Raw genomic sequence first — 27964 nt, forward strand, 5'->3', positions numbered from 1 at the left:
TGGAGTAATCGAGTCTTTGGTGGTGCCTTTAAAGGGCCACAATCAAAGTGCCGCGTCCAGTGAGTCTTCGAGTCTTTGGTGGTGCCTTTAAAGAGCCACAATCTCATTGCCGCCTCCAGTGTAGTAATCGCCTTTTTGGTGGTGCCTTTAAAGGGCCACACTCTAAGTGCCGCGTCCAGTGGAGTGATCGAATCTTTGGTGGTGCCTTTAAAGGGCCACACTCTCAGTGCGGCGTCCAGTGGAGTAATCGCGTCTTTGGTGGTGCCTTTAAAGGGCCACACTCTTACTGCCGTGACCAGTGAGTGTTCGAGTCTTTGGTGGTGCCTTTAAAGGGCCACACTCTCAGTGCAGCGTCCAGTGGAGTGATCGAGTCATCAGTGGTGCCTCTAAAGATCTACACTTTTAATGAAGCAGCCAGTGGAGTGTTCGAGTCATCGGTGGTGCCTCTAAAGGGTCACACTCTCAGTGCAGCGCCCAGTGGAGTGTTCGAGTCATCGGTGGTGCCTCCAAAGAGCTACACTTTTAATGCAGCAGCCAGTGGAGTGTTCGAGTCATCGGTGGTGCCTCCAAAGAGGCACACTGTCAGTGCCGGGTCCAGTTGAGTGATCGAGTCTTTGGTGGTGCCTTTAAAGGGCCACACTCTCTGTGCCGCGTCCAGTGGAGTAATCGAGTCTTTGGTGGTGCCTTTAAAGGGCCACAATCAAAGTGCCGCGTCCAGTGAGTCTTCGAGTCTTTGGTGGTGCCTTTAAAGGGCCACACTCTCAGTGCCGCGTTCAGTGGAGTGATCGCGTCTTTGGTGATGCCTTTAAAGGGCCACACTCTTACTGCCGTGACCAGTGAGTGATCGAGTTTTTGGTGGGGCCTTTAAAGGGCCACAATCTCAGTGCCGCGTTCAGTGGAGTGATCGCGTCTTTGGTGGTGCCTTTCAAGGGCCACACTCTTACTGCCGTGACCAGTGAGTGATCGAGTCTTTGGTGGTGCCTTTAAAGGGCCACACTCTCAGTGCCGCGTCAAGTGGAGTGATCGCGTTTTGGTGGTGCCTTTAAAGGGCCACACTCTTACTGCCGTGACCAGTAAGTGTTCGAGTCTTTGGTGGTGCCTTTAAAGGGCCACACTCTCAGTGCCGCGTTCAGTGGAGTGATCGCGTCTTTGGTGGTGCCTTTAAAGGGCCACACTCTTACTGCCGTGACCAGTGAGTGATCGAGTTTTTGGTGGTGCCTTTAAAGGGCCACACTCTCAGTGCCGCGTTCAGTGGAGTGATCGCGTCTTTGGTGGTGCCTTTAAAGGGCCACACTCTCAGTGCAGCGTCCAGTGGAGTGATCGAGTCATCAGTGGTGCCTCTAAAGATCTACACTTTTAATGAAGCAGCCAGTGGAGTGTTCGAGTCATCGGTGGTGCCTCTAAAGGGTCACACTCTCAGTGCAGCGCCCAGTGGAGTGTTCGAGTCATCGGTGGTGCCTCCAAAGAGCTACACTTTTAATGCAGCAGCCAGTGGAGTGTTCGAGTCATCGGTGGTGCCTCCAAAGAGGCACACTGTCAGTGCCGGGTCCAGTTGAGTGATCGAGTCTTTGGTGGTGCCTTTAAAGGGCCACACTCTCAGTGCCGCGTCCAGTGGAGTAATCGAGTCTTTGGTGGTGCCTTTTAAGGGCCACAATCAAAGTGCCGCGTCCAGTGAGTCTTCGAGTCTTTGGTGGTGCCTTTAAAGGGCCACACTCTCAGTGCCGCGTTCAGTGGAGTGATCGCGTCTTTGGTGGTGCCTTTAAAGGGCCACACTCTTACTGCCGTGACCAGTGAGTGATCGAGTTTTTGGTGGGGCCTTTAAAGGGCCACACTCTCAGTGCCGCGTTCAGTGGAGTGATCGCGTCTTTGGTGGTGCCTTTAAAGGGCCACACTCTTACTGCCGTGACCAGTGAGTGATCGAGTCTTTGGTGGTGCCTTTAAAGGGCCACACTCTCAGTGCCGCGTCAAGTGGAGTGATCGCGTTTTGGTGGTGCCTTTAAAGGGCCACACTCTTACTGCCGTGACCAGTAAGCGTTCGAGTCTTTGGTGGTGCCTTTAAAGGGCCACACTCTCAGTGCCGCGTTCAGTGGAGTGATCGCGTCTTTGGTGGTGCCTTTAAAGGGCCACACTCTTACTGCCGTGACCAGTGAGTGATCGAGTTTTTGGAGGTGCCTTTAAAGGGCCACACTCTCAGTGCCGCGTTCAGTGGAGTGATCGCGTCTTTGGTGGTGCCTTTAAAGGACCACACTCTCAGTGCAGCGTCCAGTGGAGTGATCGAGTCATCAGTGGTGCCTCTAAAGATCTACACTTTTAATGAAGCAGCCAGTGGAGTGTTCGAGTCATCGGTGGTGCCTCTAAAGGGTTACACTCTCAGTGCAGCGCCCAGTGGAGTGTTCGAGTCATCGGTGGTGCCTCCAAAGAGCTACACTTTTAATGCAGCAGCCAGTGGAGTGTTCGAGTCATCGGTGGTGCCTCCAAAGAGGCACACTGTCAGTGCCGGGTCCAGTTGAGTGATCGAGTCTTTGGTGGTGCCTTTAAAGGGCCACACTCTCAGTGCCGCGTCCAGTGGAGTAATCGAGTCTTTGGTGGTGCCTTTAAAGGGCCACAATCAAAGTGCCGCGTCCAGTGAGTCTTCGAGTCTTTGGTGGTGCCTTTAAAGGGCCACACTCTCAGTGCCGCGTTCAGTGGAGTGATCGCGTCTTTGGTGGTGCCTTTAAAGGGCCACACTCTTACTGCCGTGACCAGTGAGTGATCGAGTTTTTGGTGGGGCCTTTAAAGGGCCACAATCTCAGTGCCGCGTTCAGTGGAGTGATCGCGTCTTTGGTGGTGCCTTTCAAGGGCCACACTCTTACTGCCGTGACCAGTGAGTGATCGAGTCTTTGGTGGTGCCTTTAAAGGGCCACACTCTCAGTGCCGCGTCAAGTGGAGTGATCGCGTTTTGGTGGTGCCTTTAAAGGGCCACACTCTTACTGCCGTGACCAGTAAGTGTTCGAGTCTTTGGTGGTGCCTTTAAAGGGCCACACTCTCAGTGCCGCGTTCAGTGGAGTGATCGCGTCTTTGGTGGTGCCTTTAAAGGGCCACACTCTTACTGCCGTGACCAGTGAGTGATCGAGTTTTTGGTGGTGCCTTTAAAGGGCCACACTCTCAGTGCCGCGTTCAGTGGAGTGATCGCGTCTTTGGTGGTGCCTTTAAAGGGCCACACTCTCAGTGCAGCGTCCAGTGGAGTGATCGAGTCATCAGTGGTGCCTCTAAAGATCTACACTTTTAATGAAGCAGCCAGTGGAGTGTTCGAGTCATCGGTGGTGCCTCTAAAGGGTCACACTCTCAGTGCAGCGCCCAGTGGAGTGTTCGAGTCATCGGTGGTGCCTCCAAAGAGCTACACTTTTAATGCAGCAGCCAGTGGAGTGTTCGAGTCATCGGTGGTGCCTCCAAAGAGGCACACTGTCAGTGCCGGGTCCAGTTGAGTGATCGAGTCTTTGGTGGTGCCTTTAAAGGGCCACACTCTCAGTCCCGCGTCCAGTGGAGTAATCGAGTCTTTGGTGGTGCCTTTAAAAGGCCACAATCAAAGTGCCGCGTCCAGTGAGTCTTCGAGTCTTTGGTGGTGCCTTTAAAGGGCCACACTCTCAGTGCCGCGTTCAGTGGAGTGATCGCGTCTTTGGTGGTGCCTTTAAAGGGCCACACTCTTACTGCCGTGACCAGTGAGTGATCGAGTTTTTGGTGGGGCCTTTGAAGGGCCACACTCTCAGTGCCGCGTTCAGTGGAGTGATCGCGTCTTTGGTGGTGCCTTTAAAGGGCCACACTCTTACTGCCGTGACCAGTGAGTGATCGAGTCTTTGGTGGTGCCTTTAAAGGGCCACACTCTCAGTGCCGCGTCAAGTGGAGTGATCGCGTTTTGGTGGTGCCTTTAAAGGGCCACACTCTCAGTGCAGCGTCCAGTGGAGTGATCGAGTCATCAGTGGTGCCTCTAAAGATCTACACTTTTAATGAAGCAGCCAGTGGAGTGTTCGAGTCATCGGTGGTGCCTCTAAAGGGTCACACTCTCAGTGCAGCGCCCAGTGGAGTGTTCGAGTCATCGGTGGTGCCTGCAAAGAGCTACACTTTTAATGCAGCAGCCAGTGGAGTGTTCGAGTCATCGGTGGTGCCTCCAAAGAGGCACACTGTCAGTGCCGGGTCCAGTTGAGTGATCGAGTCTTTGGTGGTGCCTTTAAAGGGCCACACTCTCAGTGCCGCGTCCAGTGGAGTAATCGATTCCTTGGTGGTGCCTTTAAAGGGCCACAATCAAAGCGCCGCGTCCAGTGAGTCTTCGAGTCTTTGGTGGTGCCTTTAAAGGGCCACACTCTCAGTGCCGCGTTCAGTGGAGTGATCGCGTCTTTGGTGGTGCCTTTAAAGGGCCACACTCTTACTGCCGTGACCAGTGAGTGATCGAGTTTTTGGTGGGGCCTTTAAAGGGCCACACTCTCAGTGCCGCGTTCAGTGGAGTGATCGCGTCTTTGGTGGTGCCTTTAAAGGGCCACACTCTTACTGCCGTGACCAGTGAGTGATCGAGTCTTTGGTGGTGCCTTTAAAGGGCCACACTCTCAGTGCCGCGTCAAGTGGAGTGATCGCGTTTTGGTGGTGCCTTTAAAGGGCCACACTCTTACTGCCGTGACCAGTGAGTGATCGAGTCTTTGGTGGTGCCTTTAAAGGGCCACACTCTCAGTGCCGCGTCAAGTGGAGTGATCGCGTTTTGGTGGTGCCTTTAAAGGGCCACACTCTTACTGCCGTGACCAGTGAGTGATCGAGTTTTTGGTGGGGCCTTTAAAGGGCCACACTCTCAGTGCCGCGTTCAGTGGAGTGATCGAGTTTTTGGTGGTGCCTTTAAAGGGCCACACTCTCAGTGCCGCGTTCAGTGGAGTGATCGCGTCTTTGGTGGTGCCTCTAAAGGGTCACACTCTCAGTGCAGCGCCCAGTGGAGTGTTCGAGTCATCGGTGGTGCCTCCAAAGAGCTACACTTTTAATGCAGCAGCCAGTGGAGTGTTCGAGTCATCGGTGGTGCCTCCAAAGAGGCACACTGTCAGTGCCGGGTCCAGTTGAGTGATCGAGTCTTTGGTGGTGCCTTTAAAGGGCCACACTCTCAGTGCCGCGTCCAGTGGAGTAATCGAGTCTTTGGTGGTGCCTTTAAAGGGCCACAATCAAAGTGCCGCGTCCAGTGAGTCTTCGAGTCTTTGGTGGTGCCTTTAAAGGGCCACACTCTCAGTGCCGCTATCAGTGGAGTGATCGCGTCTTTGGTGGTGCCTTTAAAGGGCCACACTCTTACTGCCGTGACTAGTGAGTGATCGAGTTTTTGGTGGGGCCTTTAAAGGGCCACAATCTCAGTGCCGCGTTCAGTGGAGTGATCGCGTCTTTGGTGGTGCCTTTCAAGGGCCACACTCTTACTGCCGTGACCAGTGAGTGATCGAGTCTTTGGTGGTGCCTTTAAAGGGCCACACTCTCAGTGCCGCGTCAAGTGGAGTGATCGCGTTTTGGTGGTGCCTTTAAAGGGCCACACTCTTACTGCCGTGACCAGTAAGTGTTCGAGTCTTTGGTGGTGCATTTAAAGGGCCACACTCTCAGTGCCGCGTTCAGTGGAGTGATCGCGTCTTTGGTGGTGCCTTTAAAGGGCCACACTCTTACTGCCGTGACCAGTGAGTGATCGAGTTTTTGGTGGTGCCTTTAAAGGGCCACACTCAAAGTGCCGCGTCCAGTGAGTCTTCGAGTCTTTGGTGGTGCCTTTAAAGGGCCACACTCTCAGTGCCGCGTTCAGTGGAGTGATCGCGTCTTTGGTGGTGCCTTTAAAGGGCCACACTCTTACTGCCGTGACCAGTGAGTGATCGAGTTTTTGGTGGGGCCTTTAAAGGGCCACACTCTCAGTGCCGCGTTCAGTGGAGTGATCGCGTCTTTGGTGGTGCCTTTAAAGGGCCACACTCTTACTGCCGTGACCAGTGAGTGATCGAGTCTTTGGTGGTGCCTTTAAAGGGCCACACTCTCAGTGCCGCGTCAAGTGGAGTGATCGCGTTTTGGTGGTGCCTTTAAAGGGCCACACTCTCAGTGCAGCGTCCAGTGGAGTGATCGAGTCATCAGTGGTGCCTCTAAAGATCTACACTTTTAATGAAGCAGCCAGTGGAGTGTTCGAGTCATCGGTGGTGCCTCTAAAGGGTCACACTCTCAGTGCAGCGCCCAGTGGAGTGTTCGAGTCATCGGTGGTGCCTACAAAGAGCTACACTTTTAATGCAGCAGCCAGTGGAGTGTTCGAGTCATCGGTGGTGCCTCCAAAGAGGCACACTGTCAGTGCCGGGTCCAGTTGAGTGATCGAGTCTTTGGGTGTGCCTTTAAAGGGCCACACTCTCAGTGCCGCGTCCAGTGGAGTAATCGAGTCCTTGGTGGTGCCTTTAAAGGGCCACACTCTCAGTGCCGCGTTCAGTGGAGTGATCGCGTCTTTGGTGGTGCCTTTAAAGGGCCACACTCTTACTGCCGTGACCAGTGAGTGATCGAGTCTTTGGTGGTGCCTTTAAAGGGCCACACTCTCAGTGCCGCGTCAAGTGGAGTGATCGCGTTTTGGTGGTGCCTTTAAAGGGCCACAATCTCAGTGCCGCGTTCAGTGGAGTGATCGCGTCTTTGGTGGTGCCTTTAAAGGGCCACACTCTTACTGCCGTGACCAGAGAGTGATCGAGTCTTTGGTGGTGCCTTTAAAGGGCCACACTCTCAGTGCCGCATCAAGTGGAGTGATCGCGTTTTGGTGGTGCCTTTAAAGGGCCACACTCTTACTGCCGTGACCAGTAAGTGTTCGAGTCTTTGGTTGTGCCTTTAAAGGGCCACACTCTCAGTGCCGCGTTCAGTGGAGTGATCGCGTCTTTGGTGGTGCCTTTAAAGGGCCACACTCTTACTGCCGTGACCAGTGAGTGATCGAGTTTTTGGTTGTGCCTTTAAAGGGCCACACTCTCAGTGCCGCGTTCAGTGGAGTGATCGCGTCTTTGGTGGTGCCTTTAAAGGGCCACACTCTCAGTGCAGCGTCCAGTGGAGTGATCGAGTCATCGGTGGTGCCTCCAAAGAGGCACAATCAAAGTGCCGCGTCCAGTGAGTCTTCGAGTCTTTGGTGGTGCCTTTAAAGGGCCACACTCTTAGTGCCGCGTCAAGTGGAGTGATCGCGTTTTGGTGGTGCCTTTAAAGGGCCACACTCTCAGTGCCGCGTCAAGTGGAGTGATCGCGTCTTTGGTGGTGCCTTTAAAGGGCCACACTCTTACTGCCGTGACCAGTGAGTGATCGAGTCTTTGGTGGTGCCTTTAAAGGCCACACTCTCAGTGCCGCGTCAAGTGGAGTGATCGCGTTTTGGTGGTGCCTTTAAAGGGCCCCACTCTCAGTGCCGCGTCCAGTGGAGTAATCGAGCCTTTGGTGGTGCCTTTAAAGGGCCACAATCAAAGTGCCGCGTCCAGTGAGTCTTCGAGTCTTTGGTGGTGCCTTTAAAGGGCCACACTCTCAGTGCCGCGTTCAGTGGAGTGATCGCGTCTTTGGTGGTGCCTTTAAAGGGCCACACTCTTACTGCCGTGACCAGTGAGTGATCGAGTTTTTTGTGGGGCCTTTAAAGGGCCACAATCTCAGTGCCGCGTTCAGTTGAGTGATCGCGTCTTTGGTGGTGCCTTTAAAGGGCCACACTCTTACTGCCGTGACCAGTGAGTGATCGAGTCTTTGGTGGTGCCTTTAAAGGGCCACACTCTCAGTGCCGCGTCAAGTGGAGTGATCGCGTTTTGGTGGTGCCTTTAAAGGGCCACACTCTTACTGCCGTGACCAGTAAGTGTTCGAGTCTTTGGTGGTGCCTTTAAAGGGCCACACTCTCAGTGCCGCGTTCAGTGGAGTGATCGCGTCTTTGGTGGTGCCTTTAAAGGGCCACACTCTTACTGCCGTGACCAGTGAGTGATCGAGTTTTTGGTGGTGCCTTTAAAGGGCCACACTCTCAGTGCCGCGTTCAGTGGAGTGATCGCGTCTTTGGTGGTGCCTTTAAAGGGCCACACTCTCAGTGCAGCGTCCAGTGGAGTGATCGAGTCATCAGTGGTGCCTCTAAAGATCTACACTTTTAATGAAGCAGCCAGTGGAGTGTTCGAGTCATCGGTGGTGCCTTTAAAGGGCCACACTCTCAGTGCCGCGTCCAGTGGAGTAATCGAGTCTTTGGTGGTGCCTTTAAAGGGCCACAATCAAAGTGCCGCGTCCAGTGAGTCTTCGAGTCTTTGGTGGTGCCTTTAAAGGGCCACACTCTCAGTGCCGCGTTCAGTGGAGTGATCGCGTCTTTGGTGGTGCCTTTAAAGGGCCACACTCTTACTGCCGTGACCAGTGAGTGATCGAGTTTTTGGTGGGGCCTTTAAAGGGCCACAATCTCAGTGCCGCGTTCAGTGGAGTGATCGCGTCTTTGGTGGTGCCTTTCAAGGGCCACACTCTTACTGCCGTGACCAGTGAGTGATCGAGTCTTTGGTGGTGCCTTTAAAGGGCCACACTCTCAGTGCCGCGTCAAGTGGAGTGATCGCGTTTTGGTGGTGCCTTTAAAGGGCCACACTCTTACTGCCGTGACCAGTAAGTGTTCGAGTCTTTGGTGGTGCCTTTAAAGGGCCACACTCTCAGTGCCGCGTTCAGTGGAGTGATCGCGTCTTTGGTGGTGCCTTTAAAGGGCCACACTCTTACTGCCGTGACCAGTGAGTGATCGAGTTTTTGGTGGTGCCTTTAAAGGGCCACACTCTCAGTGCCGCGTTCAGTGGAGTGATCGCGTCTTTGGTGGTGCCTTTAAAGGGCCACACTCTCAGTGCAGCGTCCAGTGGAGTGATCGAGTCATCAGTGGTGCCTCTAAAGATCTACACTTTTAATGAAGCAGCCAGTGGAGTGTTCGAGTCATCGGTGGTGCCTCTAAAGGGTCACACTCTCAGTGCAGCGCCCAGTGGAGTGTTCGAGTCATCGGTGGTGCCTCCAAAGAGCTACACTTTTAATGCAGCAGCCAGTGGAGTGTTCGAGTCATCGGTGGTGCCTCCAAAGAGGCACACTGTCAGTGCCGGGTCCAGTTGAGTGATCGAGTCTTTGGTGGTGCCTTTAAAGGGCCACACTCTCAGTGCCGCGTCCAGTGGAGTAATCGAGTCTTTGGTGGTGCCTTTAAAGGGCCACAATCAAAGTGCCGCGTCCAGTGAGTCTTCGAGTCTTTGGTGGTGCCTTTAAAGGGCCACACTCTCAGTGCCGCGTTCAGTGGAGTGATCGCGTCTTTGGTGGTGCCTTTAAAGGGCCACACTCTTACTGACGTGACCAGTGAGTGATCGAGTTGGTGGGGCCTTTAAAGGGCCACACTCTCAGTGCCGCGTTCAGTGGAGTAATCGCGTCTTTGGTGGTGCCTTTAAAGGGCCACACTCTTACTGCCGTGACCAGTGAGTGATCGAGTCTTTGGTGGTGCCTTTAAAGGGCCACACTCTCAGTGCCGCGTCAAGTGGAGTGATCGCGTTTTGGTGGTGCCTTTAAAGGGCCACACTCTCAGTGCAGCGTCCAGTGGAGTGATCGAGTCATCAGTGGTGCCTCTAAAGATCTACACTTTTAATGAAGCAGCCAGTGGAGTGTTCGAGTCATCGGTGGTGCCTCTAAAGGGTCACACTCTCAGTGCAGCGCCCAGTGGAGTGTTCGAGTCATCGGTGGTGCCTCCAAAGAGCTACACTTTTAATGCAGCAGCCAGTGGAGTGTTCGAGTCATCGGTGGTGCCTCCAAAGAGGCACACTGTCAGTGCCGGGTCCAGTTGAGTGATCGAGTCTTTGGTGGTGCCTTTAAAGAGCCACACTCTCAGTGCCGCGTCCAGTGGAGTAATCGAGTCTTTGGTGGTGCCTTTAAAGGGCCACACTCTCAGTGCCGCGTTCAGTGGAGTGATCGCGTCTTTGGTGGTGCCTTTAAAGGGCCACACTCTTACTGCCGTGACCAGTGAGTGATCGAGTCTTTGGTGGTGCCTTTAAAGGGCCACACTCTCAGTGCCGCGTCAAGTGGAGTGATCGCGTTTTGGTGGTGCCTTTAAAGGGCCACAATCTCAGTGCCGCGTTCAGTGGAGTGATCGCGTCTTTGGTGGTGCCTTTAAAGGGCCACACTCTTACTGCCGTGACCAGTGAGTGATTGAGTCTTTGGTGGTGCCTTTAAAGGGCCACACTCTCAGTGCCGCGTTCAGTGGAGTGATCGCGTCTTTGGTGGTGCCTTTAAAGGGCCACACTCTTACTGCCGTGACCAGTGAGTGATCGAGTTTTTGGTGGTGCCTTTAAAGGGCCACACTCTCAGTGCAGCGTCCAGTGGAGTGATCGCGTCTTTGGTGGTGCCTTTAAAGGGCCACACTCTCAGTGCAGCGTCCAGTGGAGTGATCGAGTCATCGGTGGTGCCTCCAAAGAGGCACACTGTCAGTGCCAGGTCCAGTTGAGTGATCGAGTCTTTGGTGGTGCCTTTAAAGGGCCACACTCTCAGTGCCGCGTCCAGTGGAGTAATCGAGTCTTTGGTGGTGCCTTTAAAGGGCCACAATCAAAGTGCCGCGTCCAGTGAGTCTTCGAGTCTTTGGTGGTGCCTTTAAAGGGCCACACTCTCAGTGCCGCGTTCAGTGGAGTGATCGCGTCTTTGGTGGTGCCTTTAAAGGGCCACACTCTTACTGCCGTGACCAGTGAGTGATCGAGTCTTTGATGGTGCCTTTAAAGGGCCACACTCTCAGTGCCGCGTCAAGTGGAGTGATCGCGTTTTGGTGGTGCCTTTAAAGGGCCACACTCTTACTGCAGTGACCAGTAAGTGTTCGAGTCTTTGGTGGTGTCTTTAAAGGGCCACACTCTCAGTGCCGTTTTCAGTGGAGTGATCGCGTCTTTGGTGGTGCCTTTAAAGGGCCACACTCTTACTGCCGTGACCAGTGAGTGATCGAGTTTTTGGTGGTGCCTTTAAAGGGCCACACTCTCAGTGCCGCGTTCAGTGGAGTGATCGCGTCTTTGGTGGTGCCTTTAAAGCGCCACACTCTTACTGCCGTGACCAGTGAGTGATCGAGTTTTTGGTGGTGCCTTTAAAGGGCCACACTCTCAGTGCAGCGTCCAGTGGAGTGATCGAGTCATCAGTGGTGCCTCTAAAGATCTACACTTTTAATGAAGCAGCCAGTGGAGTGTTCGAGTCATCGGTGGTGCCTCTAAAGAGCTACACTTTTAATGCAGCAGCCAGTGGAGTGTTCGAGTCATCGGTGGTGCCTCCAAAGAGGCACACTGTCAGTGCCGGGTCCAGTTGAGTGATCGAGTCTTTGGTGGTGCCTTTAAAGGGCCACAATCAAAGTGCCGCGTCCAGTGAGTCTTCGAGTCTTCGGTGGTGCCTTTAAAGGGCCACATTCTCATTACCGCATCCAGTGTAGTAATCGCCTTTTTGGTGGAGCCTTTAAAGGGCCACACTCTAAGTGCCGCGTCCAGTGGAGTGATCGAATCTTTGGTGGTGCCTTTAAAGGGCCACACTCTCAGTGCCGCGTCCAGTGGAGTAATCGAGTCCTTGATGGTGCCTTAGAAGGGCCACAATATAAGTGCCGCTTCCAGTGAGTCTTCGAGTCTTTGGTGGTACCTTTAAAGGGCCACAATCTCATTGCCGCATCCAGTGTAGTAATCGCGTCTTTGGTGGTGCCTTTAAAGGGCCACATTCTTAGTGCCGCGTCCAGTGGAGTGATCGAATCTTTGGTGGTGCCTTTAGAGGGCCACACTCTTAGTGCCGTGACCAGTGAGTGATCGAGTCTTTGGTGGTGCCTTTAAAGGGCCACACTCTTAGTGCCGCGTCCAGTGGAGTGATCGCGTTTTGGTGGTGCCTTTAAAGGGCCACACTCTTACTGCCGTGACCAGTGAGTGTTCGAGTCTTTGGTGGTGCCTTTAAAGGGCCACACTCTCAGTGCCGCGTTCAGTGGAGTGATCGCGTCTTTAGTGGTGCCTTTAAAGGGCCACACTCTTACTGCCGTGACCAGTGAGTGATCGAGTTTTTGGTGGTGCCTTTAAAGGGCCACACTCTCAGTGCCGCGTTCAGTGGAGTGATCGCGTCTTTGGTGGTGCCTTTAAAGGGCCACACTCTTACTGCCGTGACCAGTGAGTGATCGAGTCTTTGGTGGTGCCTTTAAAGGGCCACATTCTCAGTGCCGCGTTCAGTGGAGTGATCGAGTCTTTGGTGGTGCCTTTAAAGGGCCACACTCTCAGTGCCGCGTCCAGTGGAGTAATCGAGTCTTTGGTGGTGCCTTTAAAGGGCCACAATCAAAGTGCCGCGTCCAGTGAGTCTTCGAGTCTTTGGTGGTGCCTTTAAAGGGCCACACTCTCAGTGCCGCGTTCAGTGGAGTGATCGCGTCTTTGGTGGTGCCTTTAAAGGGCCACACTCTTACTGCCGTGACCAGTGAGTGATCAAGTCTTTGATGGTGCCTTTAAAGGGCCACACTCTCAGTGCCGCGTTCAGTGGAGTGATCGCGTCTTTGGTGGTGCCTTTAAAGGGCCACACTCTTACTGCCGTGACCAGTGAGTGATCGAGTTTTTTGTGGGGCCTTTAAAGGGCCACAATCTCAGTGCCGCGTTCAGTTGAGTGATCGCGTCTTTGGTGGTGCCTTTAAAGGGCCACACTCTTACTGCCGTGACCAGTGAGTGATCGAGTCTTTGGTGGTGCCTTTAAAGGGCCACACTCTCAGTGCCGGGTCCAGTTGAGTGATCGAGTCTTTGGTGGTGCCTTTAAAGGGCCACACTCTCAGTGCCGCGTCCAGTGGAGTAATCGAGTCTTTGGTGGTGCCTTTAAAGGGCCACAATCAAAGTGCCGCGTCCAGTGAGTCTTCGAGTCTTTGGTGGTGCCTTTAAAGGGCCACACTCTCAGTGCCGCGTTCAGTGGAGTGATCGCGTCTTTGGTGGTGCCTTTAAAGGGCCACACTCTTACTGCCGTGACCAGTGAGTGATCGAGTTGGTGGGGCCTTTAAAGGGCCACACTCTCAGTGCCGCGTTCAGTGGAGTAATCGCGTCTTTGGTGGTGCCTTTAAAGGGCCACACTCTTACTGCCGTGACCAGTGAGTGATCGAGTCTTTGGTGGTGCCTTTAAAGGGCCACACTCTCAGTGCCGCGTCAAGTGGAGTGATCGCGTTTTGGTGGTGCCTTTAAAGGGCCACACTCTCAGTGCAGCGTCCAGTGGAGTGATCGAGTCATCAGTGGTGCCTCTAAAGATCTACACTTTTAATGAAGCAGCCAGTGGAGTGTTCGAGTCATCGGTGGTGCCTCTAAAGGGTCACACTCTCAGTGCAGCGCCCAGTGGAGTGTTCGAGTCATCGGTGGTGCCTCCAAAGAGGCACACTGTCAGTGCCGGGTCCAGTTGAGTGATCGAGTCTTTGGTGGTGCCTTTAAAGAGCCACACTCTCAGTGCCGCGTCCAGTGGAGTAATCGAGTCTTTGGTGGTGCCTTTAAAGGGCCACACTCTCAGTGCCGCGTTCAGTGGAGTGATCGCGTCTTTGGTGGTGCCTTTAAAGGGCCACACTCTTACTGCCGTGACCAGTGAGTGATCGAGTCTTTGGTGGTGCCTTTAAAGGGCCACACTCTCAGTGCCGCGTCAAGTGGAGTGATCGCGTTTTGGTGGTGCCTTTAAAGGGCCACAATCTCAGTGCCGCGTTCAGTGGAGTGATCGCGTCTTTGGTGGTGCCTTTAAAGGGCCACACTCTTACTGCCGTGACCAGTGAGTGATTGAGTCTTTGGTGGTGCCTTTAAAGGGCCACACTCTCAGTGCCGCGTTCAGTGGAGTGATCGCGTCTTTGGTGGTGCCTTTAAAGGGCCACACTCTTACTGCCGTGACCAGTGAGTGATCGAGTTTTTGGTGGTGCCTTTAAAGGGCCACACTCTCAGTGCCGCGTTCAGTGGAGTGATCGCGTCTTTGGTGGTGCCTTTAAAGGGCCACACTCTCAGTGCAGCGTCCAGTGGAGTGATCGAGTCATCGGTGGTGCCTCCAAAGAGGCACACTGTCAGTGCCAGGTCCAGTTGAGTGATCGAGTCTTTGGTGGTGCCTTTAAAGGGCCACACTCTCAGTGCCGCGTCCAGTGGAGTAATCGAGTCTTTGGTGGTGCCTTTAAAGGGCCACAATCAAAGTGCCGCGTCCAGTGAGTCTTCGAGTCTTTGGTGGTGCCTTTAAAGGGCCACACTCTCAGTGCCGCGTTCAGTGGAGTGATCGCGTCTTTGGTGGTGCCTTTAAAGGGCCACACTCTTACTGCCGTGACCAGTGAGTGATCGAGTCTTTGATGGTGCCTTTAAAGGGCCACACTCTCAGTGCCGCGTCAAGTGGAGTGATCGCGTTTTGGTGGTGCCTTTAAAGGGCCACACTCTTACTGCAGTGACCAGTAAGTGTTCGAGTCTTTGGTGGTGTCTTTAAAGGGCCACACTCTCAGTGCCGTTTTCAGTGGAGTGATCGCGTCTTTGGTGGTGCCTTTAAAGGGCCACACTCTTACTGCCGTGACCAGTGAGTGATCGAGTTTTTGGTGGTGCCTTTAAAGGGCCACACTCTCAGTGCCGCGTTCAGTGGAGTGATCGCGTCTTTGGTGGTGCCTTTAAAGCGCCACACTCTTACTGCCGTGACCAGTGAGTGATCGAGTTTTTGGTGGTGCCTTTAAAGGGCCACACTCTCAGTGCAGCGTCCAGTGGAGTGATCGAGTCATCAGTGGTGCCTCTAAAGATCTACACTTTTAATGAAGCAGCCAGTGGAGTGTTCGAGTCATCGGTGGTGCCTCTAAAGAGCTACACTTTTAATGCAGCAGCCAGTGGAGTGTTCGAGTCATCGGTGGTGCCTCCAAAGAGGCACACTGTCAGTGCCGGGTCCAGTTGAGTGATCGAGTCTTTGGTGGTGCCTTTAAAGGGCCACAATCAAAGTGCCGCGTCCAGTGAGTCTTCGAGTCTTCGGTGGTGCCTTTAAAGGGCCACATTCTCATTACCGCATCCAGTGTAGTAATCGCCTTTTTGGTGGAGCCTTTAAAGGGCCACACTCTAAGTGCCGCGTCCAGTGGAGTGATCGAATCTTTGGTGGTGCCTTTAAAGGGCCACACTCTCAGTGCCGCGTCCAGTGGAGTAATCGAGTCCTTGATGGTGCCTTAGAAGGGCCACAATATAAGTGCCGCTTCCAGTGAGTCTTCGAGTCTTTGGTGGTACCTTTAAAGGGCCACAATCTCATTGCCGCATCCAGTGTAGTAATCGCGTCTTTGGTGGTGCCTTTAAAGGGCCACATTCTTAGTGCCGCGTCCAGTGGAGTGATCGAATCTTTGGTGGTGCCTTTAGAGGGCCACACTCTTAGTGCCGTGACCAGTGAGTGATCGAGTCTTTGGTGGTGCCTTTAAAGGGCCACACTCTTAGTGCCGCGTCCAGTGGAGTGATCGCGTTTTGGTGGTGCCTTTAAAGGGCCACACTCTTACTGCCGTGACCAGTGAGTGTTCGAGTCTTTGGTGGTGCCTTTAAAGGGCCACACTCTCAGTGCCGCGTTCAGTGGAGTGATCGCGTCTTTAGTGGTGCCTTTAAAGGGCCACACTCTTACTGCCGTGACCAGTGAGTGATCGAGTTTTTGGTGGTGCCTTTAAAGGGCCACACTCTCAGTGCCGCGTTCAGTGGAGTGATCGCGTCTTTGGTGGTGCCTTTAAAGGGCCACACTCTTACTGCCGTGACCAGTGAGTGATCGAGTCTTTGGTGGTGCCTTTAAAGGGCCACATTCTCAGTGCCGCGTTCAGTGGAGTGATCGAGTCTTTGGTGGTGCCTTTAAAGGGCCACACTCTCAGTGCCGCGTCCAGTGGAGTAATCGAGTCTTTGGTGGTGCCTTTAAAGGGCCACAATCAAAGTGCCGCGTCCAGTGAGTCTTCGAGTCTTTGGTGGTGCCTTTAAAGGGCCACACTCTCAGTGCCGCGTTCAGTGGAGTGATCGCGTCTTTGGTGGTGCCTTTAAAGGGCCACACTCTTACTGCCGTGACCAGTGAGTGATCAAGTCTTTGATGGTGCCTTTAAAGGGCCACACTCTCAGTGCCGCGTCAAGTGGAGTGATCGCGTTTTGGTGGTGCCTTTAAAGGGCCACACTCTTACTGCCGTGACCAGTAAGTGTTCGAGTCTTTGGTGGTGTCTTTAAAGGGCCACACTCTCAGTGCCGCGTTCAGTGGAGTGATCGCGTCTTTGGTGGTGCCTTTAAAGGGCCACACTCTTACTGCCGTGACCAGTGAGTGATCGAGTTTTTGGTGGTGCCTTTAAAGGGCCACACTCTCAGTGCCGCGTTCAGTGGAGTGATCGCGTCTTTGGTGGTGCCTTTAAAGCGCCACACTCTTACTGCCGTGACCAGTGAGGGATCGAGTTTTTGGTGGTGCCTTTAAAGGGCCACACTCTCAGTGCAGCGTCCAGTGGAGTGATCGAGTCATCAGTGGTGCCTCTAAAGATCTACACTTTTAATGAAGCAGCCAGTGGAGTGTTCGAGTCATCGGTGGTGCCTCCAAAGAGGCACACTGTCAGTGCCGGGTCCAGTTGAGTGATCGAGTCTTTGGTGGTGCCTTTAAAGGGCCACACTCTCAGTGCCGCGTCCAGTGGAGTAATCGAGGCTTTGGTGGTGCCTTTAAAGGGCCACAATCAAAGTGCCGCGTCCAGTGAGTCTTCGAGTCTTTGGTGGTGCCTTTAAAGGGCCACATTCTCATTACCGCATCCAGTGTAGTAATCGCATTTTTTGTGGAGCCTTTAAAGGGCCACACTCTAAGTGCCGCGTCCAGTGGAGTGATCGAATCTTTGGTGGTGCCTTTAAAGGGCCACACTCTCAGTGCCGCGTCCAGTGGAGTAATCGAGTCCTTGATGGTGCCTTAGAAGGGCCACAATATAAGTGCCGCTTCCAGTGAGTCTTCGAGTCTTTGGTGGTACCTTTAAAGGGCCACAATCTCATTGCCGCATCCAGTGTAGTAATCGCGTCTTTGGTGGTGCCTTTAAAGGGCCACATTCTTAGTGCCGCGTCCAGTGGAGTGATCGAATCTTTGGTGGTGCCTTTAGAGGGCCACACTCTTAGTGCCGTGACCAGTGAGTGATCGAGTCTTTGGTGGTGCCTTTAAAGGGCCACACTCTTAGTGCCGCGTCCAGTGGAGTGATCGCGTTTTGGTGGTGCCTTTAAAGGGCCACACTCTTACTGCCGTGACCAGTGAGTGTTCGAGTCTTTGGTGGTGCCTTTAAAGGGCCACACTCTCAGTGCCGCGTTCAGTGGAGTGATCGCGTCTTTAGTGGTGCCTTTAAAGGGCCACACTCTTACTGCCGTGACCAGTGAGTGATCGAGTTTTTGGTGGTGCCTTTAAAGGGCCACACTCTCAGTGCCGCGTTCAGTGGAGTGATCGCGTCTTTGGTGGTGCCTTTAAAGGGCCACACTCTTACTGCCGTGACCAGTGAGTGATCGAGTCTTTGGTGGTGCCTTTAAAGGGCCACACTCTCAGTGCCGCGTTCAGTGGAGTGATCGCGTCTTTGGTGGTGCCTTTAAAGGGCCACACTCTTACTGCCGTGACCAGTGAGTGATCGAGTTTTTGGTGGTGCCTTTAAAGGGCCACACTCTCAGTGCCGCGTTCAGTGGAGTGATCGCGTCTTTGGTGGTGCCTTTAAAGGGCCACACTCTCAGTGCAGCGTCTAGTGGAGTGATCGAGTCATCAGTGGTGCCTCTAAAGATCTACACTTTAAATGAAGCAGCCAGTGGAGTGTTCGAGTCATCGGTGGTGCCTCTAAAGGGTCACACTCTCAGTGCAGCGCCCAGTGGAGTGTTCGAGTCATCGGTGGTGCCTCCAAAGAGCTACACTTTTAATGCAGCAGCCAGTGGAGTGTTCGAGTCATCGGTGGTGCCTCCAAAGAGGCACACTGTCAGTGCCGGGTCCAGTTGAGTGATCGAGTCTTTGGTGGTGCCTTTAAAGGGCCACACTCTCAGTGCCGCGTCCAGTGGAGTAATTGAGTCTTTGGTGGTGCCTTTAAAGGGCCACAATCAAAGTGCCGCGTCCAGTGAGTCTTCGAGTCTTTGGTGGTGCCTTTAAAGGGCCACATTCTCAGTGCCGCGTTCAGTGGAGTGATCGCGTCTTTGGTGGTGCCTTTAAAGGGCCACACTCTTAGTGCCGTGACCAGTGAGTGATCGAGTTTTTGGTGGGGCCTTTAAAGGGCCACACTCTCAGTGCCGCATTCAGTGGAGTGATCGCGTCTTTGGTGGTGCCTTTAAAGGGCCACAATATAAGTGCTACGTCCAACGAGTCTTCGAGTCTTTAGTGGTACCTTTAAAGGGCCACAATCTCATTGCCGCATCCAGTGTAGTAATCGCGTCTTTGGTGGTGCCTTTAAAGGGCCACATTCTTAGTGCTGCGTCCAGTGGAGTGATCGAATCTTTGGTGGTGCCTTTAGAGGGCCACACTCTTAGTGCCGTGACCAGTGAGTGATCGAGTCTTTGGTGGTGCCTTTAAAGGGCCACACTCTCAGTGCCGCGTTCAGTGGAGTGATCGCGTCTTTGGTGGTGCCTTTAAAGGGCCACACTCTTACTGCCGTGACCAGTGAGTGTTCGAGTCTTTGGTGGTGCCTTTAAAGGGCCACACTCTCAGTGCCACGTTCAGTGGAGTGATCGCGTCTTTGGTGGTGCCTTTAAAGGGCCACACTCTTACTGCCGTGACCAGTGAGTGATCGAGTTTTTGGTGGTGCCTTTAAAGGGCCACACTCTCAGTGCCGCGTTCAGTGGAGTGATCGCGTCTTTGGTGGTGCCTTTAAAGGGCCACACTCTTACTGCCGTGACCAGTGAGTGATCGAGTCTTTGGTGGTGCCTTTAAAGGGCCACACTCTCAGTGCCGCGTCAAGTGGAGTGATCGCGTTTTGGTGGTGCCTTTAAAGGGCCACACTCTTACTGCCGTGACCAGTAAGTGTTCGAGTCTTTGGTGGTGCCTTTAAAGGGCCACACTCTCAGTGCCGCGTTCAGTGGAGTGATCGCGTGGGCCACACTCTTACTGCCGTGACCAGTGAGTGATCGAGTTTTTGGTGGTGCCTTTAAAGGGCCACACTCTCAGTGCCGCGTTCAGTGGAGTGATCGCGTCTTTGGTGGTGCCTTTAAAGGGCCACACTCTCAGTGCAGCGTCCAGTGGAGTGATCGAGTCATCAGTGTCGCCTCTAAAGATCTACACTTTTAATGAAGCAGCCAGTGGAGTGTTCGAGTCATCGGTGGTGCCTCTAAAGGGTCACACTCTCAGTGCAGCGCCCAGTGGAGTGTTCGAGTCATCGGTGGTGCCTCCAAAGAGGCACACTGTCAGTGCCGGGTCCAGTTGAGTGATCGAGTCTTTGGTGGTGCCTTTAAAGGGCCACACTCTCAGTGCCGCGTCCAGTGGAGTAATCGAGTCTTTGGTGGTGCCTTTAAAGGGCCACAATCAAAGTGCCGCGTCCAGTGAGTCTTCGAGTCTTTGGTGGTGCCTTTAAAGGGCCACACTCTCAGTGCCGCGTTCAGTGGAGTGATCGCGTCTTTGGTGGTGCCTTTAAAGGGCCACACTCTTACTGCCGTGACCAGTGAGTGATCGAGTCTTTGGTGGTGCCTTTAAAGGGCCACACTCTTACTGCCGTGACCAGTGAGTGATCGAGTTTTTGGTGGGGCCTTTAAAGGGCCACAATCTCAGTGCCGCGTTCAGTGGAGTGATCGCGTCTTTGGTGGTGCCTTTAAAGGGCCACACTCTTACTGCCGTGACCAGTGAGTGATCGAGTCTTTGGTGGTGCCTTTAAAGGGCCACACTCTCAGTGCCGCGTCAAGTGGAGTGATCGCGTTTTGGTGGTGCCTTTAAAGGGCCACACTCTTACTGCCGTGACCAGTGAGTGATCGAGTTTTTGGTGGTGCCTTTAAAGGGCCACACTCTCAGTGCCGGGTCCAGTTGAGTGATCGAGTCTTTGGTGGTGCCTTTAAAGGGCCACACTCTCAGTGCCGCGTCCAAAGGAGTAATCGAGTCTTTGGTGGTGCCTTTAAAGGGCCACAATCAAAGTGCCGCGTCCAGTGAGTCTTCGAGTCTTTGGTGGTGCCTTTAAAGGGCCACACTCTCAGTGCCGCGTTCAGTGGAGTGATCGCGTCTTTGGTGGTGCCTTTAAAGGGCCACACTCTCAGTGCAGCGTCCAGTGGAGTGATCGAGTCATCAGTGGTGCCTCTAAAGATCTACACTTTTAATGAAGCAGCCAGTGGAGTGTTCGAGTCATCGGTGGTGCCTCTAAAGGGTCACACTCTCAGTGCAGCGCCCAGTGGAGTGTTCGAGTCATCGGTGGTGCCTCCAAAGAGGCACACTGTCAGTGCCGGGTCCAGTTGAGTGATCGAGTCTTTGGTGGTGCCTTTAAAGGGCCACACTCTCAGTGCCGCGTTCAGTGGAGTGATCGCGTCTTTGGTGGTGCCTTTAAAGGGCCACACTCTTACTGCCGTGACCAGTGAGTGTTCGAGTCTTTGGTGGTGCCTTTAAAGGGCCACACTCTCAGTGCCACGTTCAGTGGAGTGATCGCGTCTTTGGTGGTGCCTTTAAAGGGCCACACTCTTACTGCCGTGACCAGTGAGTGATCGAGTTTTTGGTGGTGCCTTTAAAGGGCCACACTCTCAGTGCCGCGTTCAGTGGAGTGATCGCGTCTTTGGTGGTGCCTTTAAAGGGCCACACTCTTACTGCCGTGACCAGTGAGTGATCGAGTCTTTGGTGGTGCCTTTAAAGGGCCACACTCTCAGTGCCGCGTCAAGTGGAGTGATCGCGTTTTGGTGGTGCCTTTAAAGGGCCACACTCTTACTGCCGTGACCAGTAAGTGTTCGAGTCTTTGGTGGTGCCTTTAAAGGGCCACACTCTCAGTGCCGCGTTCAGTGGAGTGATCGCGTGGGCCACACTCTTACTGCCGTGACCAGTGAGTGATCGAGTTTTTGGTGGTGCCTTTAAAGGGCCACACTCTCAGTGCCGCGTTCAGTGGAGTGATCGCGTCTTTGGTGGTGCCTTTAAAGGGCCACACTCTCAGTGCAGCGTCCAGTGGAGTGATCGAGTCATCAGTGTCGCCTCTAAAGATCTACACTTTTAATGAAGCAGCCAGTGGAGTGTTCGATTCATCGGTGGTGCCTCTAAAGGGTCACACTCTCAGTGCAGCGCCCAGTGGAGTGTTCGAGTCATCGGTGGTGCCTCCAAAGAGCTACACTTTTAATGCAGCAGCCAGTGGAGTGTTCGAGTCATCGGTGGTGCCTCCAAAGAGGCACACTGTCAGTGCCGGGTCCAGTTGAGTGATCGAGTCTTTGGTGGTGCCTTTAAAGAGCCACACTCTCAGTGCCGCGTCCAGTGGAGTAATCGAGTCTTTGGTGGTGCCTTTAAAGGGCCACAATCAAAGTGCCGCGTCCAGTGAGTCTTCGAGTCTTTGGTGGTGCCTTTAAAGGGCCACACTCTCAGTGCCGCGTTCAGTGGAGTGATCGCGTCTTTGGTGGTGCCTTTAAAGGGCCACACTCTTACTGCCGTGACCAGTGAGTGATCGAGTTTTTGGTGGGGCCTTTAAAGGGCCACAATCTCAGTGCCGCGTTCAGTGGAGTGATCGCGTCTTTGGTGGTGCCTTTAAAGGGCCACACTCTTACTGCCGTGACCAGTGAGTGATCGAGTCTTTGGTGGTGCCTTTAAAGGGCCACACTCTCAGTGCCGCGTCAAGTGGAGTGATCGCGTTTTGGTGGTGCCTTTAAAGGGCCACACTCTTACTGCCGTGACCAGTAAGTGTTCGAGTCTTTGGTGGTGCCTTTAAAGGGCCACACTCTCAGTGCCGCGTTCAGTGGAGTGATCGCGTCTTTGGTGGTGCCTTTAAAGGGCCACACTCCTACTGCCGTGACCAGTGAGTGATCGAGTTTTTGGTGGTGCCTTTAAAGGGCCACACTCTCAGTGCCACGTTCAGTGGAGTGATCGCGTCTTTGGTGGTGCCTTTAAAGGGCCACACTCTCAGTGCAGCGTCCAGTGGAGTGATCGAGTCATCAGTGGTGCCTCTAAAGATCTACACTTTTAATGAAGCAGCCAGTGGAGTGTTCGAGTCATCGGTGGTGCCTCTAAAGGGTCACACTCTCAGTGCAGCGCCCAGTGGAGTGTTCGAGTCATCGGTGGTGCCTCCAAAGAGCTACACTTTTAATGCAGCAGCCAGTGGAGTGTTCGAGTCATCGGTGGTGCCTCCAAAGAGGCACACTGTCAGTGCCAGGTCCAGTTGAGTGATCGAGTCTTTGGTGGTGCCTTTAAAGGGCCACACTCTCAGTGCCGCGTCCAAAGGAGTAATCGAGTCTTTGGTGGTGCCTTTAAAGGGCCACAATCAAAGTGCCGCGTCCAGTGAGTCTTCGAGTCTTTGGTGGTGCCTTTAAAGGGCCACACTCTCAGTGCCGCGTTCAGTGGAGTGATCGCGTCTTTGGTGGTGCCTTTAAAGGGCCACACTCTCAGTGCAGCGTCCAGTGGAGTGATCGAGTCATCAGTGGTGCCTCTAAAGATCTACACTTTTAATGAAGCAGCCAGTGGAGTGTTCGAGTCATCGGTGGTGCCTCTAAAGGGTCTGACTCTCAGTGCAGCGCCCAGTGGAGTGTTCGAGTCATCGGTGGTGCCTCCAAAGAGGCACACTGTCAGTGCCGGGTCCAGTTGAGTGATCGAGTCTTTGGTGGTGCCTTTAAAGGGCCACACTCTCAGTGCCGCGTTCAGTGGAGTGATCGCGTCTTTGGTGGTGCCTTTAAAGGGCCACACTCTTACTGCCGTGACCAGTGAGTGATCGAGTTTTTGGTGGTGCCTTTAAAGGGCCACACTCTCAGTGCCGCGTACAGTGGAGTGATCGCGTCTTTGGTGGTGCCTTTAAAGGGCCACACTCTCAGTGCAGCGTCTAGTGGAGTGATCGAGTCATCAGTGGTGCCTCTTAAGATCTACACTTTAAATGAAGCAGCCAGTGGAGTGTTCGAGTCATCGGTGGTGCCTCTAAAGGGTCACACTCTCAGTGCAGCGCCCAGTGGAGTGTTCGAGTCATCGGTGGTGCCTCCAAAGAGCTACACTTTTAATGCAGCAGCCAGTGGAGTGTTCGAGTCATCGGTGGTGCCTCCAAAGAGGCACACTGTCAGTGCCGGGTCCAGTTGAGTGATCGAGTCTTTGGTGGTGCCTTTAAAGGGCCACACTCTCAGTGCCGCGTCCAGTGGAGTAATCGATTCTTTGGTGGTGCCTTTAAAGGGCCACAATCAAAGTGCTGCGTCCAGTTTGTCTTCGAGTCTTTGGTGGTGCCTTTAAAGGGCCACATTCTCAGTGCCGCGTTCAGTGGAGTGATCGCGTCTTTGGTGGTGCCTTTAAAGGGCCACACTCTTACTGCCGTGACCAGTGAGTGATCGAGTTTTTGGTGGTGCCTTTAAAGGGCCACACTCTCAGTGCCGCGTTTAGTGGAGTGATCGCGTCTTTGGTGGTGCCTTTAAAGGGCCACACTCTTACTGCCGTGACCAGTGAGTGATCGAGTCTTTGGTGGTGCCTTTAAAGGGCCACACTCTCAGTGCCGCGTCAAGTGGAGTGATCGCGTTTTGGTGGTGCCTTTAAAGGGCCACACTCTTACTGCCGTGACCAGTAAGTGTTCGAGTCTTTGGTGGTGCCTTTAAAGGGCCACACTCTCAGTGCCACGTTCAGTGGAGTGATCGCGTCTTTGGTGATGCCTTTAAAGGGCCACACTCTTACTGCCGTGACCAGTGAGTGATCGAGTTTTTGGTGGTGCCTTTAAAGGGCCACACTCTCAGTGCCGCGTTCAGTGGAGTGATCGCGTCTTAGGTGGGGCCTCCAAAGAGCTACACTTTTAATGCAGCAGGCAGTGGAGTGTTCGAGTCATCGGTGGTGCCTCCAAAGAGGCACACTGTCAGTGCCGGGTCCAGTTGAGTGATCGAGTCTTTGGTGGTGCCTTTAAAGGGCCACACTCTCAGTGCCGCGTCCAGTGGAGTAATCGAGTCTTTGGTGGTGCCTTTAAAGGGCCACAATCAAAGTGCCGCGTCCAGTGAGTCTTCGAGTCTTTGGTGGTGCCTTTAAAGAGCCACAATCTCATTGCCGCATCCAGTGTAGTAATCGCCTTTTTGGTGGTGCCTTTAAAGGGCCACACTCTAAGTGCCGCGTCCAGTGGAGTGATCGAATCTTTGGTGGTGCCTTTAAAGGGCCACACTCTCAGTGCGGCGTCCAGTGGAGTAATCGAGTCTTTGGTGGTGCCTTTAAAGGGCCACAATATAAGTGCCGCGTCCAGTGAGTCTTCGAGTCTTTGGTGGTACCTTTAAAGGGCCACAATCTCATTGCCGCATCCAGTGTAGTAATCGCGTCTTTGGTGGTGCCTTTAAAGGGCCACATTCTTAGTGCCGCGTCCAGTGGAGTGATCGAATCTTTGGTGGTGCCTTTAGAGGGCCACTCTCTTAGTGCCGTGACCAGTGAGTGATCGAGTCTTTGGTGGTGCCTTGAAAGGGCCAGACTCTCAGTGCCGCGTCCAGTGGAGTGATCGCGTTTTGGTGGTGCCTTTAAAGGGCCACACTCTTACTGCCGTGACCAGTGAGTGTTCGAGTCTTTGGTGGTGCCTTTAAAGGGCCACACTCTCAGTGCCGCGTTCAGTGGAGTGATCGCGTCTTTGGTGGTGCCTTTAAAGGGCCACACTCTTACTGCCGTGACCAGTGAGTGATCGAGTTTTGGTGGTGCCTTTAAAGGGCCACACTCTCAGTGCCGCGTTCAGTGGAGTGATCGCGTCTTTGGTGGTGCCTTTAAAGGGCCACACTCTTACTGCCGTGACCAGTGAGTGATCGAGTCTTTGGTGGTGCCTTTAAAGGGCCACACTCTCAGTGCCGCGTCAAGTGGAGTGATCGCGTTTTGGTGGTGCCTTTAAAGGGCCACACTCTTACTGCCGTGACCAGTAAGTGTTCGAGTCTTTGGTGGTGCCTTTAAAGGGCCACACTCTCAGTGCCGCGTTCAGTAGAGTGATCGCGTCTTTGGTGGTGCCTTTAAAGGGCCACACTCTTACTGCCGTGACCAGTGAGTGATCGAGTTTTTGGTGGTGCCTTTAAAGGGTCACACTCTCAGTGCCGCGTTCAGTGGAGTGATCGCGTCTTTGGTGGTGCCTTTAAAGGGCCACACTCTCAGTGCAGCGTCCAGTGGAGTGATCGAGTCATCAGTGGTGCCTCTAAAGATCTACACTTTTAATGAAGCAGCCAGTGGAGTGTTCGAGTCATCGGTGGTGCCTCTAAAGGGTCACACTCTCATTGCAGCGCCCAGTGGAGTGTTCGAGTCATCGGTGGTGCCTCCAAAGAGCTACACTTTTAATGCAGCTGCCAGTGGAGTGTTCGAGTCATCGGTGGTGCCTCCAAAGAGGCACACTGTCAGTGCCGGGTCCAGTTGAGTGATCGAGTCTTTGGTGGTGCCTTTAAAGGGCCACACTCTCAGTGCCGCGTCCAGTGGAGTAATCGAGTCTTTGGTGGTGCCTTTAAAGGGCCACAATCAAAGTGCCGCGGTTAGTGAGTCTTCGAGTCTTTGGTGGTGGCTTTAAAGGGCCTCACTCTCAGTGCCGCGTTCAGTGGAGTGATCGCGTCTTTGGTGGTGCCTTTAAAGGGCCACACTCTTACTGCCGTGACCAGTGAGTGATCGAGTTTTTGGTGGGGCCTTTAAAGGGCCACACTCTCAGTGCCGCGTTCAGTGGAGTGATCGCGTCTTTGGTGGTGCCTTTAAAGGGCCACACTCTTACTGCCGTGACCAGTGAGTGATCGAGTCTTTGGTGGTGCCTTTAAAGGGCCACACTCTCAGTGCCGCGTCAAGTGGAGTGATCGCGTTTTGGTGGTGCCTTTAAAGGGCCACACTCTTACTGCCGTGACCAGTAAGTGTTCGAGTCTTTGGTGGTGCCTTTAAAGGGCCACACTCTCAGTGCCGCGTTCAGTGGAGTGATCGCGTCTTTGGTGGTGCCTTTAAAGGGCCACACTCTTACTGCCGTGACCAGTGAGTGATCGAGTTTTTGGTGGTGCCTTTAAAAGGCCACACTCTCAGTGCCGCGTTCAGTGGAGTGATCGCGTCTTTGGTGGTGCTTTTAAAGGGCCACACTCTCAGTGCAGCGTCCAGTGGAGTGATCGAGTCATCAGTGGTGCCTCTAAAGATCTACACTTTTAATGCAGCAGCCAGTGGAGTGTTCGAGTCATCGGTGGTGCCTCCAAAGAGGCACACTGTCAGTGCCGGGTCCAGTAAGTGTTCGAGTCTTTGGTGGTGCCTTTAAAGGGCCACACTCTCAGTGCAGCGTCCAGTGGAGTGATCGAGTCATCAGTGGTGCCTCTAAAGATCTACACTTTTAATGAAGCAGCCAGTGGAGTGTTCGAGTCATCGGTGGTGCCTCTAAGGGGTCACACTCTCAGTGCAGCTTTCAGTGGAGTGATTGAGTCATCGGTGGTGCCTCTAAAGAGCTACACTTTTAATGCAGCAGCCAGTGGAGTGTTCGAGTCATCGGTGGTGCCTCCAAAGAGTCACACTTTCAGTGCCGGGTCCAGTTGAGTGATCGAGTCTTTGGTGGTGCCTTTAAAGGGCCACAATCTCAGTGCCGCATCCAGTGTAGTAAACGCGTTTTTGGTGGTGCCTTTAAAGGGCCACACTCTCAGTGCCGCGTTCAGTGGAGTGATCGCGTCTTTGGTGGTGCCTTTAAAGGGCCACACTCTTACTGCCGTGACCAGTGAGTGATCGAGTCTTTGGTGGTGCCTTTAAAGGGCCACACTCTCAGTGCCGCGTCAAGTGGAGTGATCGCGTTTTGGTGGTGCCTTTAAAGGGCCACACTCTTACTGCCGTGACCAGTAAGTGTTCGAGTCTTTGGTGGTGCCTTTAAAGGGCCACACTCTCAGTGCCGCGTTCAGTGGAGTGATCGCGTCTTTGGTGGTGCCTTTAAAGGGCCACACTCTTACTGCCGTGACCAGTGAGTGATCGAGTCTTTGGTGGTGCCTTTAAAGGGCCACACTCTCAGTGCCGCGTTCAGTGGAGTGATCGCGTCTTTGGTGGTGCCTTTAAAGCGCCACACTCTTACTGCCGTGACCAGTGAGTGATCGAGTCTTTGGTGGTGCCTTTAAAGGGCCACACTCTCAGTGCAGCGTCCAGTGGAGTGATCGAGTCATCAGTGGTGCCTCTAAAGATCTACACTTTTAATGAAGCAGCCAGTGGAGTGTTCGAGTCATCGGTGGTGCCTCTAAAGGGTTACACTCTCAGTGCACCGCCCAGTGGAGTGATTGAGTCATCGTTGGGGCCTCTAAAGAGCTACACTTTTAATGCAGCAGCCAGTGGAGTGTTCGAGTCATCGGTGGGGATTCCAAAGAGTCACTCTTTCAGTAACGGGTCCAGTTGAGTGATCGAGTCTTTGGTGGTGCCTTTAAAGGGCCACACTCTTAGTGCCGCGTCCAGTAAGTGCTCGAGTTTTTGGTGGTGCCTTTAAAGGGCCACAATCTCAGTGCCGCATCCAGTGTAGTAATCGCGTTTTTGGTGGTGCCTTTAAAGGGGCACACTCTAAGTGCCGTGTCCAGTGGAGTGATCGAGCCTTTGGTGGTGCCTTTAATGGGCCACATTTCTTAGTGCCGCGTCCATTGGAGTGATAGAATCTTTGGTGGTGCCTTTAAAGGGCCACAATCTCATTGCCGCTTCCAGTGTAGTAATCGCGTCTTTGGTGGTGCCTTTAAAGGGCCACATTCTTAGTGCCACGTCCAGTGGAGTGATCGAATCTTTGGTGGTGCCTTTAGAGGGCCACACTCTTAGTGCCGTGACCAGTGAGTGATCGAGTCTTTGGTGGTGCCTTTAAAGGGCCACACTCTCAGTGCCGCGTCCAGTGGAGTGATCGCGTCTTTGGTGGTGCCTTTAAAGGGCCACACTCTTACTGCCGTGACCAGTGAGTGTTCGAGTCTCTGGTGGTGCCTTTAAAAGGCCACACTCTCAGTGCCGCGTTCAGTGGAGTGATCGCGTCTTTGGTGGTGCCTTTAAAGGGCCACACTCTCAGTGCCGC

The 27964-nt window shown here is 53.6% G+C and overlaps 1 protein-coding gene across 1 annotated transcript in view; it reads left to right on the plus strand.

The window, feature by feature from the left end:
• LOC129003476 (uncharacterized) overlaps positions 1-27316 on the plus strand; it is a 74578-nt gene extending 47262 nt beyond the window's left edge. The window contains exons 5-10 of the mRNA XM_054431772.1: positions 11073-11258; positions 14645-14830; positions 22416-22601; positions 25098-25343; positions 26052-26177; positions 27066-27316. Coding sequence (XP_054287747.1) covers positions 11073-11258; positions 14645-14830; positions 22416-22601; positions 25098-25343; positions 26052-26177; positions 27066-27316 — 1181 coding nt within the window. The remainder of the gene's footprint in view (positions 1-11072; positions 11259-14644; positions 14831-22415; positions 22602-25097; positions 25344-26051; positions 26178-27065) is intronic.
• The last annotated feature ends 648 nt before the right edge of the window (positions 27317-27964 follow it).

This window comes from Macrosteles quadrilineatus, unplaced genomic scaffold (genome assembly GCF_028750875.1).
Source record: "Macrosteles quadrilineatus isolate MER2022 unplaced genomic scaffold, UCM_ALF_1.0 Scaffold_9__3_contigs__length_116548681, whole genome shotgun sequence".
NCBI classification, from domain to species: Eukaryota; Metazoa; Arthropoda; class Insecta; order Hemiptera; family Cicadellidae; genus Macrosteles; species Macrosteles quadrilineatus.